Source organism: Pavona decussata, unplaced genomic scaffold (assembly GCF_977016875.1).
Source record: "Pavona decussata unplaced genomic scaffold, jaPavDecu1.1 SCAFFOLD_61, whole genome shotgun sequence".
Classification (NCBI taxonomy): domain Eukaryota; kingdom Metazoa; phylum Cnidaria; class Anthozoa; order Scleractinia; family Agariciidae; genus Pavona; species Pavona decussata.
Genome location: NW_028145482.1, coordinates 3,711,492 through 3,722,982, shown reverse-complemented (window position 1 = coordinate 3,722,982; position 11,491 = coordinate 3,711,492). Strand labels below are relative to the sequence as shown.

Here is an 11,491-nt window from a genome sequence, read left to right as displayed (position 1 = left end):
AGGAATGGGCCCACTTGTTCAAAGCCCGATTAAGCTAATCCGGAATAACGCAAACTTTGACTCGAGTTTAATTGCTAATCGATAAAAATTCTTCCAAAAGATTTTTGGCCCTCAATTTTCACTTGGACCTTTCTTCACCTTTAGCTCTAAATTAGCCTTTAAAACCATTTTTAACGAGCTAACTGATAGCCTCGATTAAAATCTAATCGTGGATTAGCGTTAATCGGTTTTCGAACAACCCGGCCCTGATCTTCAGTGGCCATGTTGAATCTCGAGGGAATAAAAAGTTTTGTTTTCGCACGGCAACCCTCGGCCGAACGCGAATTCAGTGCGAGGCTTGCCGTGCAAAAACAAAGCTTTTTATTCTCCTGAGACTCAACATGATCGCCGTGTGATAAAGGTCTGCTTATTACAACACTCACTCCGCGGAATGGTGGCATTTGGCAACAATGAACCGAACTATATAATGAAGTCCGTTTCTCAAATGAAACGCGACAGAACTTTAAAATCTCCCGCGAAACAGTAACTAAGAGTCAAACTCACGAAAGCGCGGGCCTGGGAAGAACCGGAAGTAAATGATCAGTCGTACTATTTCCCATGACGGTCATAAAATACAAAATAGATCAGATAAATGATAAGATGTCTGTATGCAGCTATACAAAGTAAAAACATATAAACTGTTCACTGCAAAACGTGCAATGGCTTAGAATCTTCTTGCGAGAGCGAGAAAAACGCTTCAATGAGATTTTACTGTTTTCCTTTTAATTTTCTGACCCCATTGAAAAAAATTTCTTACGGTAGGCATAAATGTTTCCCTGGGGGGTGGGGGGACTCCCATATAACTGAGTGACGGGGGTGATAGTCGCACCTTTTAGGGGTTAAAATTTGTGGTTTGGTACCCTTTAGGGTGCTTAAATCTAAAATGACGTGGCACCTTTACGGCTATTGCGTATTATTTTAGGGTTGGTACCCGTAGGGGCATCCTCGGAGACCCAGGGGTAGTTAGTCGGGTAGCAGGGATTTTCGTGGGCGGTAGTTTACTGTAAAAACGGTTTTACAGTAAACGTTCGCCCACGTAAATCCCTGCTACCCGACTAACTGCCCCTGGGTCTCCGAGGATGCCATAGGGGCAAAAAATTGTTCGGATCACGCACCACGCCCACAAAACAGAATTCTGGTATCTTTTAGTGGTTCTTTTAAAATTTCGGACAATCAACCCCGTCACATTTATATGGGACTTCCCACATCCCAGAAATTTTTTCATTGCCACACATCGCCATATGAATTTTATTGATTGCCATCTGTCTATGTTGAATCGACAAAAAGATATTTTTGGTAATATAGAGATATTTTTGTTGGATGTTTATAGATTTTCTAAAGTTGAGCCAAACACATTTCATCACGAAAAAAAAAAACCAACAACAACAACAACTTGACAATTAACTATGTTTTATTGCAAAATCGAGATTGTTCTCGTTGGTATAAATTATTATATTCAGTCTACTGTAAGATAACTAACAATAATAGCTTATATTAAAAGGTCCAGAATATAGCTCCCAAGAAAAAAAGTTTTTCTTGTCGAATTATGATCATTTCTGACCTTTTAAATGACCTTCCTTGTATTTACCTTCAGTTGTGGTCAACTCTAAGTACTTAAACCACTGGTTTGCCCACAAAATGATAAATCACAGCTAAAGTGTGTCAATCATTCATAAAACCTATTCTTATAAATATTTATTTGAGTATACTACATCATATATGAGTACATCTATATGTATAGAAATTTGTCTATAACTTTGTTTATAATTTTGTTTGCTATAAACCTTTACTGATTAACTAACGCTTTTGGCAGGTCTCCTGAACGACCTGAAATTAATAAGGTGTACCTCGATTCATTTATCTATTAAAGTACAAAAACGTTTCTGAAAATAGCTTCCTGAAATGGAATTCAGCAGCTCCTAGTTGATTAATCACTCGCTCTTTCTGCAGTGGGGTACAGTGGGGCGTCCTCTCTCAGACTTACAGGTACATTGATGGGATCCCAAAAAGAAAACTTTGAGTGACTCTTCGACGTTCTTATCAAAATACGCTTAGCTTTATTTATGTTGATGTTAATGCACTAGTCAGTGACGATAAAACATGCCGCGCAACCAACCCTGCCTTACAAGTTACAACTGTTTGTTGCAAGTATTACCAACTTTTCGCGCGCAACACAGTTTTATGTTGCAGAGAGTATACGTCGCTTCTACCTTTTGCAACATGAAAAGGTGTTGCGCTCAGGAGATGGTAAAACGCGCAACAGTCGCAAGTTCCAATGGAAAATCTGCTGAACGACAAGCAACACGACAGTATCGCCTGTGACCCCTAACATCAAAAAACCAATTCTCCTATCTTGTCCCCATACCTTTCTTATAAAAGTACTAGGGAAAGGTATTAAAATATCAAGACAATTCACCTTGGGTGATTATATCCTAAATTCTCATAACCTGAGGGGTTGAATAAGCATTGATATTACAAGGAGAAATTTGATGCCGATCACTGTTAGGGCTCAAAGAGTTAAGACCAAAGAGTAAAAGGAAAAGAAATGATTTAGAGTTATTGGAGTATTACTTAACAATCTACACGTATTTCAAAACTTGGGTAAAAATCCCCCACAATTGAAAGATGCTGAACAATTGTCCCATCTCCTTGAACTGAATTTTTTTTTGGCTGAAAAGTCACTGAAGGTATTCTTTCCCAGATCCCAGCAATCAAATAACTGAATTAATGACAGTTATGAAATGCTACTGAAAACTTAAAAAATTATTACTGATATTCCTTATAAATAATCACATTCTGTAAGAATCTTTCTTTTATACAATGTTCATCATTATAATCAAATAAAAACAACCTTTGATGATTATGATGAATGTATACTAACTGAGAATAAATATACATCAAAACTGTAAAAACTATAATAAATCAACTCCATTCCATTTTAGAATTAATTAAATATTTCTAACAAAATGATTGTTTTTGCTACTGCTATCGCTGTTTGAGTTTCGACTGTTAATTTTTGATGACAGCTAAATTCTCCTGACAACAGCCCCACGAGTTTTGTACATCACTGTCTGTAATGTACACAAGGGGCCTGGTGAACAGAATAACCGCTGTCCAACTTCATGCCTCTTAATCCTTTAACCCCTAAAATCAAAGAAGAAATTCTCCTATCTTGTCCCCATACTTTTCTTTTAAAAAGTACAGGGAGAAGTTTTTAGATATCAAGAAAATTCACCTTGGGTGATCATATCCTTAATTCTCATGAACTCAGGGGTTGAATAAGCATTGATATTACAAGGAGAAATTTGATGCCGATCACTGTTAGGGCTTAAGGGGTTGAACAGGTACTTCTACTAAAGTTTGTCACCAGTGCCATAAAGCCTGGTTTGTTTGACCTCACACGTTAGAAGATGTGATTTCCTTTCTTTGCACTGAAGCCATTCTTGCCTGATGCCTTACTGTTGAACAAGTCGCGAATAAGCGCAGACTTCTCATTTTCCAGCTGAGTGATTTTGCTGCCCTTGTCAGAAACCTCCTGAATGAACAACAACAGGAACAATGATTAGTGCCCACACTGTCAGGAAGAACCCAACTACATGTATTCAAATATTAGTAGAGCAAGCGCCAATATAGTTAAACCTGGCTACTTCTCCAGCACCCAAAACGCACAAGCAAATTATACACACTTTGACAAAAATAATAATTTCAATGAGTTCTGTAAGTTCTCGGAAAATTAATTATAAACGCAGTTTGATAAAAAGCCATGTCTTTCTTACTGCAGATACAAGAAAAGTGCTATATATTTTGAATAACATTGAATCAAAATAAAACACAATTCTTGTACAAATGTATAATGTATTACATGTGTAACAAACCTTTCTTAACCGTTCAACTTCATCCTGCAACCGTCTTCTTTCATCATCAGCTTCTGAATTAATAGGCTACAGAAGTTAAATAATCGATGTATGAGTACACCACAAAATTAACAACTATCTACATGCAAGGCTTTTATTTACAGTGATTAAGAAAGTTTACAGTTGTAAGCAAGTACTCGTAATTTAGTTAGTAATTTATTTAATGTCAATAACACAGAGAACGCTTGCATAATCTTCTAAACCAGAGGCTCATTTTAAAAGTGCTTGACAATACTAATTGTATGCCAAGAATGTAAAAAAAATAATAATAATTAAGACTGAATTACAAAATAAATAACAAATGAATAACAAGATTATAATAGACGTGTAAATAATCGGGAGCAAAGAATTATTTACAAGCCAGTTTTTACATTGGCATCCACAATGTATTCATTAATTATAACACATTAATTAATTTGTTAAATTTATTCATTAATTTGAGCTGCTCAACATGGCTCACTGAGGTGACTGTTTCATTCACACCGATATATCCTGAAGACTCAAGTATTATCCAAACCTTTAAGGGAATGCTTGATCCAAGAACCCTTTTCTAAGCAAAAGAAAGAATACACTGTATGTCTATGGGGTACCTTTGCTGGTGATTTTCCTTCTACAATTCTTCCTAGGCATTCACTGATGCTTTGTATGTGGTGCTTGTGTTCCTTGAAAGAATTCTCATCCAAACCAAGTTCTTTTCTTCTTGTTTTGTGAAGCAGTAGCTCATACTGAAACTAAAATTAACATAACATGTGTGTTAGCAAAAATGAGCAAGCTATAAATACTGGTACGTGTGACTCATGTCATTGGCAGCTGGTTCCTGGAGAATCCCTTATAGAGTGTATAAGCTACTGCTGTAGGTATGTGCAGCCCCAAAGGGTACATTTCTTTCTCCATATCAAACTTTATTGAGAGTACCAGCACATCTATATCAATGCAATGCAGGATTGAGTTACATGTAGTCAAGTAGAGAATCAACAACTACATGTACACTGTACTAACAACAGATAAGGACACCTCCCCTGTGGTTTGGTTTTAGTTACCTGTTCAAGTGAGTACTGATCTTCATTTTGAAGATGCAACTTTTCTTCCTGAATAGCAGTGATCCTTTTGAAATACCATTTTCTTGCTTTTTCGATGACCTGAAGGCCACTCTGTAACAGATTATGTTCTTCGTCAAGCTCCTGTAACCGTGCCTCCTGTAACAAAATAATATGTATTTTTACAATTTTGAAAAATTTAAACCAACTCCAATTTGTAGAGCTCAATGAACGTTTTTACTTCAATTTTTTACCTTTGTTGTTTAATTTTAGCTATAGTAAATTGAACAAGGCAGTGAAGTTTAATTTTTTAAGACAATGAGATATCAGTCAGTCAATTTACTGCAAGAATTTTCAAAAACCGATTTTTTGTACGGCAAAAAATAATCACATAAAAAAACAACAAAAACAAACTAATATTTCAGCCACACAATTTAGAGCAATGATAGCAATTATTATTAATATTAACTGATATTGTCCACTGTTTATTTTGGACGTTGACAGTGTCGCAACAAGGGTATGGGAAATAAACTTGCCAAGACCCAAGTCACCCTGAAGAGTCTGCCACAGTATAAATAATTTTATGATGTTAAATTTTATTACGTAAAAAGTACAACCAGAGAGCAAACATTTGAGAACTGTTTGAGTCTCATTCATGACATTTTGGGTCCATACAAGGGATTCTACTTTTAATTCTGTTTTATGTATTTTCTTTATAGCCTAATGATTCAGACTGGATCTTTGCAGATTACAGTGTGGTCAACCAGACATTAGTTTGGCTGAGTAGGCTTTATCAGATGGTGTGTCCTCGACATGAAAAATACTGAAATTTATGATATTTAATACTGTTATAGCTGTATGACCAGCAAGTGACCATATTGACGAGCTTCCCTTAACCATAATTTATTACTAATAGAAATATACATGAAAATTTTCTTTTATTCTGACTAGGTCTAAACCCATTCAGAATTAATTTACACTTTTAAATTTACAACACTATAATTTATAAAAAAAATTATAGCCAAATATTAAATAAAAATAATACTTATTTTCCCCAAACCAGTTGACAATCTTACAGCCGAGTGTGGATGATTGTATGGTTCAAATTACGGTAGTTCTTTTCCAGTATCATATTTAATTATTGTTCAAAATAGAAGACATGGCTTATAATAAATATTATTAATTTTATTGCCAGTTTCAATGACTTACAAAACTGACTGTAAAAATTGTCACTGGACTTTGAGATGGGCCTTTGTAGGGCCATTGTGTAGTTCCAGAAAATATTCATACCTCCCAAAAAAGGGATTTTTTTGCTACCCCCCTCCCCCACCCCTCTTGGTACCCCCCTCCCTACCATCCTGAAATTTCCAATCCCATTTTTGGGGTTTGTATCAATATTCAATACTCTTGCCAATCAATATATTTGTATCAATATTCAATGTTCTTGCCAAAGACAGGTCAGCCTGGAGGGGTGCGGTGATAGATGGCCTTGATGCTTTTGAGGAAACACTCGCATCCAACACAGAAGAGAAGAGAAGGAGAAGAAAGAAGAAACAACAAGAGGGGCATAAAGACTCTACCTTTATCTGCCCCACCTGTGGAAAGGACTGTCATTCAAGAATTGGCCTTTCCAGCCATAGCAGAAGATGCTTCCAGCATGAAATTTCATAGTCTGACAAGACGGATGGATGCCAAATAAAAAATATTGATATTTTCTGGAAGTACATACATGTACGTACAGATTCAATTCACTATGCTTCCTTTGGAACACCTTGGTAAACTAACTATTAAATTAGCCCACAATACTTTCCCACTAGTCGTATTGTTGTGCTGAATTACTTCAGCTTTAAAATACAGTAGGACGTTCACTTTCAAATACAGAAACACGTCATTTGTCCAATATACTGAGACACCAGTCTGGACAACTGACTACCAAAACAATCAAGCAAAAACTCTCCCTCACCACAAAATAATTGACCAAATTATGATCAGTAATATCAGTGTGTCTAAATAAGAACTCAGTTTTTGCTTCTTGAACTGAGTATAACAAAAAAAAGCTAATTATCACTAAAGTTTTGACACAAATTCTGAGTGTTATAGTGAAGATGATCCTGCATGAAAAACTTTAAATGACAATATATTTTCAGTAAAATCTTTCTCAGCAGAATTCAAATTACTTCAATTAGTTGTACGATTTTATGGCACAATTTGATTAGTCTCGGCATTACTGATCATCGAATTATTATTACAAATAACAATAATGAAGGTGATCAATGGATAGTCAGTCGATGATCGGTAACATCCAAGACTAATCAAATTCTTAATTGTGCCGTGAAATCTTGCAACTGATTGATCATCTACACTGTACACTGTACAAGCTGTATTATGTTCAAATGTTTTCATCAGTGCCAGTACAAAACAAAGAAATAATCTCATATTGGCATAAGCATTCCTAGACATGCCCAGAAAAGGGAAAGGCAGAGGAAGTACATGTACTACTTGGACGGATATTTTTAATTTTTAGAACAATACTGCTCAATAACAAGTTTTTCCTCTTCTTTTTTCTTCATTGTTATATTTGGTTTGCACATGTTTGTTTTCTTTATTCAAGGGGGTAAATATTAGACCTTAACCTTAAGCAGACAAAGGAATGGTGAATGACTTTTAAAAAATTATGCATCCTGCAAACCTTTAGTCAAATTCCATGGATCTCAGAGCCTCAAGGTCTTGCAGCAAGCTGTCGAGGGTTGTCAACATCTTTTGCAAGGCAAAGCAAGTCTTGGCCTTGTAGCAAAATAATGCCATTCTTACTGTCTCGTATGGTGACAGAATTACCATTTCCCACTTCCATACAAATCAAATACTTTTGCTAATATAATGATAAATGCGGAACAATATCCTTTATTTTATCTGATACCACTGTATCCGCCTCAGCTCTAATGTCTCCATTTCTTGAGATAAATTCATTTAATACTATGGATACACAGATGACTAAACTCACAATAATTCAATTGTAACATAAAACGTACCTTGTCAAACTTGTGAGTTTCTGAACGACTAATAGGTTTGGCATGGCCATTTGTCTGTACAATCGGACTCTCCTCCTTACCCACAAAGTAAACTCTTGTGGTTGAGTTGGACTTTCTCACTGGGCTTTCACTTGTAGATGAAGGACCTAAAGATTGCCATCAATGTAAACAGTATAATTATATTTAATGAAAACAGTGAGGGTGTTTTAATATAGCATTCACGAAGACGCTAGATTGTAGATTGTAGATTGTATCTACAGTCAAACATCCCGGAAGTGGATACTTGTCAGATCATATTCAACTGTCTGCTTTGGAGAAGTATTGGTTTGTGGGTATTTAAAAACAAGATTATCTTTGCACAAGGATGGGAGCACAACTAAACATTGCCACTTACAGTGGAAGCAGTGTCCACTAACAAGCAGCGTCAGTTTGCAGGAGTATGACTTTACAGGGGTATTCAAAGTCCCAGAACAACTTAGAAATACTCTAGATAAGCTTTGCAATATTATTATTAGGTTGATTGATTGATTTGATTGGCTTTTTTTAGGTATGACTTTATGCAATTTTACTGTAGATCTAAATTATTATTGAAATGCTTGAACCAGATACTGAAGAGTCAGATCTTGTAAGCTATCACCAGTCTCTCCTTTCTTTTAAGAAGTGAGAGACACCTGAGTTCACACAAATGCCACCTGCAGTATATAAACTCAAGACAAGGGAAGAAAGCACATTGAGTTTCTGCACAGCAGGAGACTGAAACATCTTCTCCTTCGGAAACCGTGTCTCAAGTTTTCAAAGGGCAAGGGACTTGTCACAGAACTTGCATTTTAATACTTTTGATGCAGCCATCTTTGAATCCGCGGGAAAAAAGAGCGGCAGATATTTGTATAGCTTTTGAGAACAACTAAGTTCCCTCTCAGTCTTGTTTTTTTTAGTCTTGAATTAGCTCCATGGGAGGAGGTTGACATGGAGATAAACAATATAGAAATTAACCAGGAAACACGGAATTGTTCGGAGTGGCCAATCATCTGGGTTGTGAACAGATAAACCAGAAAAGTGCCTCACTCTACCTTGGGCAAAATAAGGATCATAATATGGCATCTTACTACAATATGCTTCTCCATAACAGATGGGTCTAGAAAGAGACTAGTCAGTCTTGACTGGGCTATCACGTAAATTTTTTACTTTTTGTAACTTTGAAGAAATAAAATGATTATGCTTAACAGCTGCTGCTGTTGCATAATCACTAACCTTTTTGATGTAAAAATAAATTCACAATGTTTAAGATCTACAAAATTAAACAAACATCTCCAGCTTGATTGCATGAACACTGCAGAACTAAACATGATTGACGTTATAAGCCTTTGGGGAGACATAATATGATAAGCTTCACTGCAGACCAGTGGTATTTTTTAATCCCCGTTGAGTTCCTAAAGCAGTAACATATACAACACGTTTAATATCGATTGTAAGTTTTTGGATTTAGGACAGATTTGTAATCATCCCCAAGCGTTAGCTAATCTTTCTTCAAAGGAAATCTTTGCCTTAGTACGTCTATGAGCATTCATCCCGCGAAAAAAAAATCCTTATACAGACGAGAGTTTCTATATTTTGATTAAAATTTGAATTTATCAAATAACTTCAACAAAGATTAAAAAGGATAAATAAATGTGTTGTTGTTCAAGGGATTGTACAGCTTAAATCGAGTAAATTCTAACGATGTTTAACGACCTTTGACGTACAGTCGACGTGTAAACACATCGCTAAATTACCTGCTGGTTTCATAATCCCTGTTATGTTTATAGTACAACACCTTCGATTTTCAATTAACGCTGTTTCGTTCATGAAATAAACCGTTTCAAAACAACAAATTTCGTTGTCTGTAGCTTAAATTTAATTAGAAAAGATGCGACCACATACTAAAGTGTGTGGATTACTTTTAGTTTAGTTTCCGCGTAAACCATGAACACTATAATTTTCCCCGCAAGGATAACAATAAAGGACACTCACTCTCACTTCCGGAGCTCATATCGATCCCGCCAATGTTATTGATAGTAAAACTTTGAGAACGTCGCTTTTCTTGGCTTTCCTCTTTCCAGTCCCTTAACTTTTTAATTATCTGAACTTTTTCTCTTCGTTCACTGCCCGCAAACGAGTCTTCGCTGGAATCGGAAGTCCAACCTTTTGTCGTTGTGTCCAACTGCGGCAAAGAACTCGACCGTTTGGTCGCTTGACCATGATCGTCGTGGGAATACCCGTTCACGTTTCCATTTGGAGACCGCGGCTGGATTTTCAGAGCCAATTTCATGCCAGTACAGAGCCTTTCAAAGCTCACCAGACCGTTCTTCGGTGTGACTTTGCGTAAATTTTCAATGACTCCTTCACTAAGCCCGTTTGCTCCGTGTTTAGTTTGCCATCGCGATTCAATGTCAGTGAGTCTAACAAAACCAGTGCCTTTTTCGTCAAGAATATCGAACAACGTTCTGAGATACCGCAGAAATTCTCTCGGCAAATCCTTGGTTATGTCGACGGGTTTAGCAATAATAGTAGGCGAACCTTCCTGCCCGTTTTGTTTGGAAAACAGAAAAACATGCCTTCCAACTTGTCTTGTGTCCATTGACAGCTCCGACATCTTAACGCCACGAAAAAATTCACAATACTGTCCACGCGCAAGCGAGGCAGGGGTTTTTGAGCGTTGTCAAGTGGAACAATGGATTGCTAGATCAGTGGCTAATTTTAATAATTGCTCCATCAAGAAACAAACAATACGTGCGGTTTTCATTGAAAGGCGGAATAAAGGAAGTTTTCCAAGTTTGTGGAAGAGTATCACGTACAATTATTTTTACCTGTGAATAACGGGAATATTGTGATTTATCGCGGTGATATAGGTCCGTCTTTCGTACTAAGGCGGCTTCAGTGGTTAAAGTAAACTTTCTTGTGTCAATGGAACGAAGGCCGTTTTAGTCTACAATGCTCGGTACGTGAAGTTATGACACCCCTTCTATTCAACATTTAATTACAAGGCTGGAAGGCTATATCAACAGAAAAGCGATCAAATACTAATTAAAAAACGGCTCTCGTTAGAGCATGCAATGTTCAGCATTCGAAACAATTTCATTTGGACAAGCAAGCTAACAAAAGGCGCGTGATCCTTGAATTAGAAAAGAAAAAACGTTTAAACCCGACCAATAACCAATAATAAAACAGCAGACACAATTCAAAACAGAGAAAGATCATCTATATCAACAGCTTATGACAAAGATGTATTTTTAGAAACACTAAAATGTTTTCCATAAACTTAGTAAAATTAAAACTACATGGAACTGGCTTCGACAATGTGCTTAAGGTCCGTTTACACATTTTTGTGATTGTTGTGCAAAGATGAAAAACTTTTTGTGGCAATTTTTGTCACGCTGGAGCTCGTATGGTAAAAAGAGGTGATTTAAATACTAGATTTAGGCACGAATTGTCG

General features: G+C 36.4%; 1 protein-coding gene across 2 annotated transcripts; it reads right to left on the bottom strand.

The window, feature by feature from the left end:
* Positions 1 to 1,432: 1,432 nt before the first annotated feature.
* On the bottom strand, positions 1,433 to 10,778 carry LOC146479159 (uncharacterized). 2 transcript variants are annotated; one of them, XM_085111419.1, is made up of 6 exons: positions 10,036 to 10,778; positions 8,020 to 8,165; positions 4,994 to 5,149; positions 4,544 to 4,684; positions 3,915 to 3,980; positions 1,433 to 3,574 (listed from the first exon to the last, which is right to left on the bottom strand). In XM_085111419.1, exons 1-6 carry the CDS (start codon positions 10,649 to 10,651, stop codon positions 3,443 to 3,445), a joined length of 1,257 nt encoding a protein of 418 aa, XP_084967545.1. In that variant the 5' UTR covers positions 10,652 to 10,778; the 3' UTR covers positions 1,433 to 3,442. The 2 variants fall into 2 exon arrangements, with proteins under 2 accessions (XP_084967545.1, XP_084967544.1); XM_085111418.1 differs by having other exon boundaries at positions 10,030 to 10,774.
* Between the last annotated feature and the right edge of the window lie 713 nt (positions 10,779 to 11,491).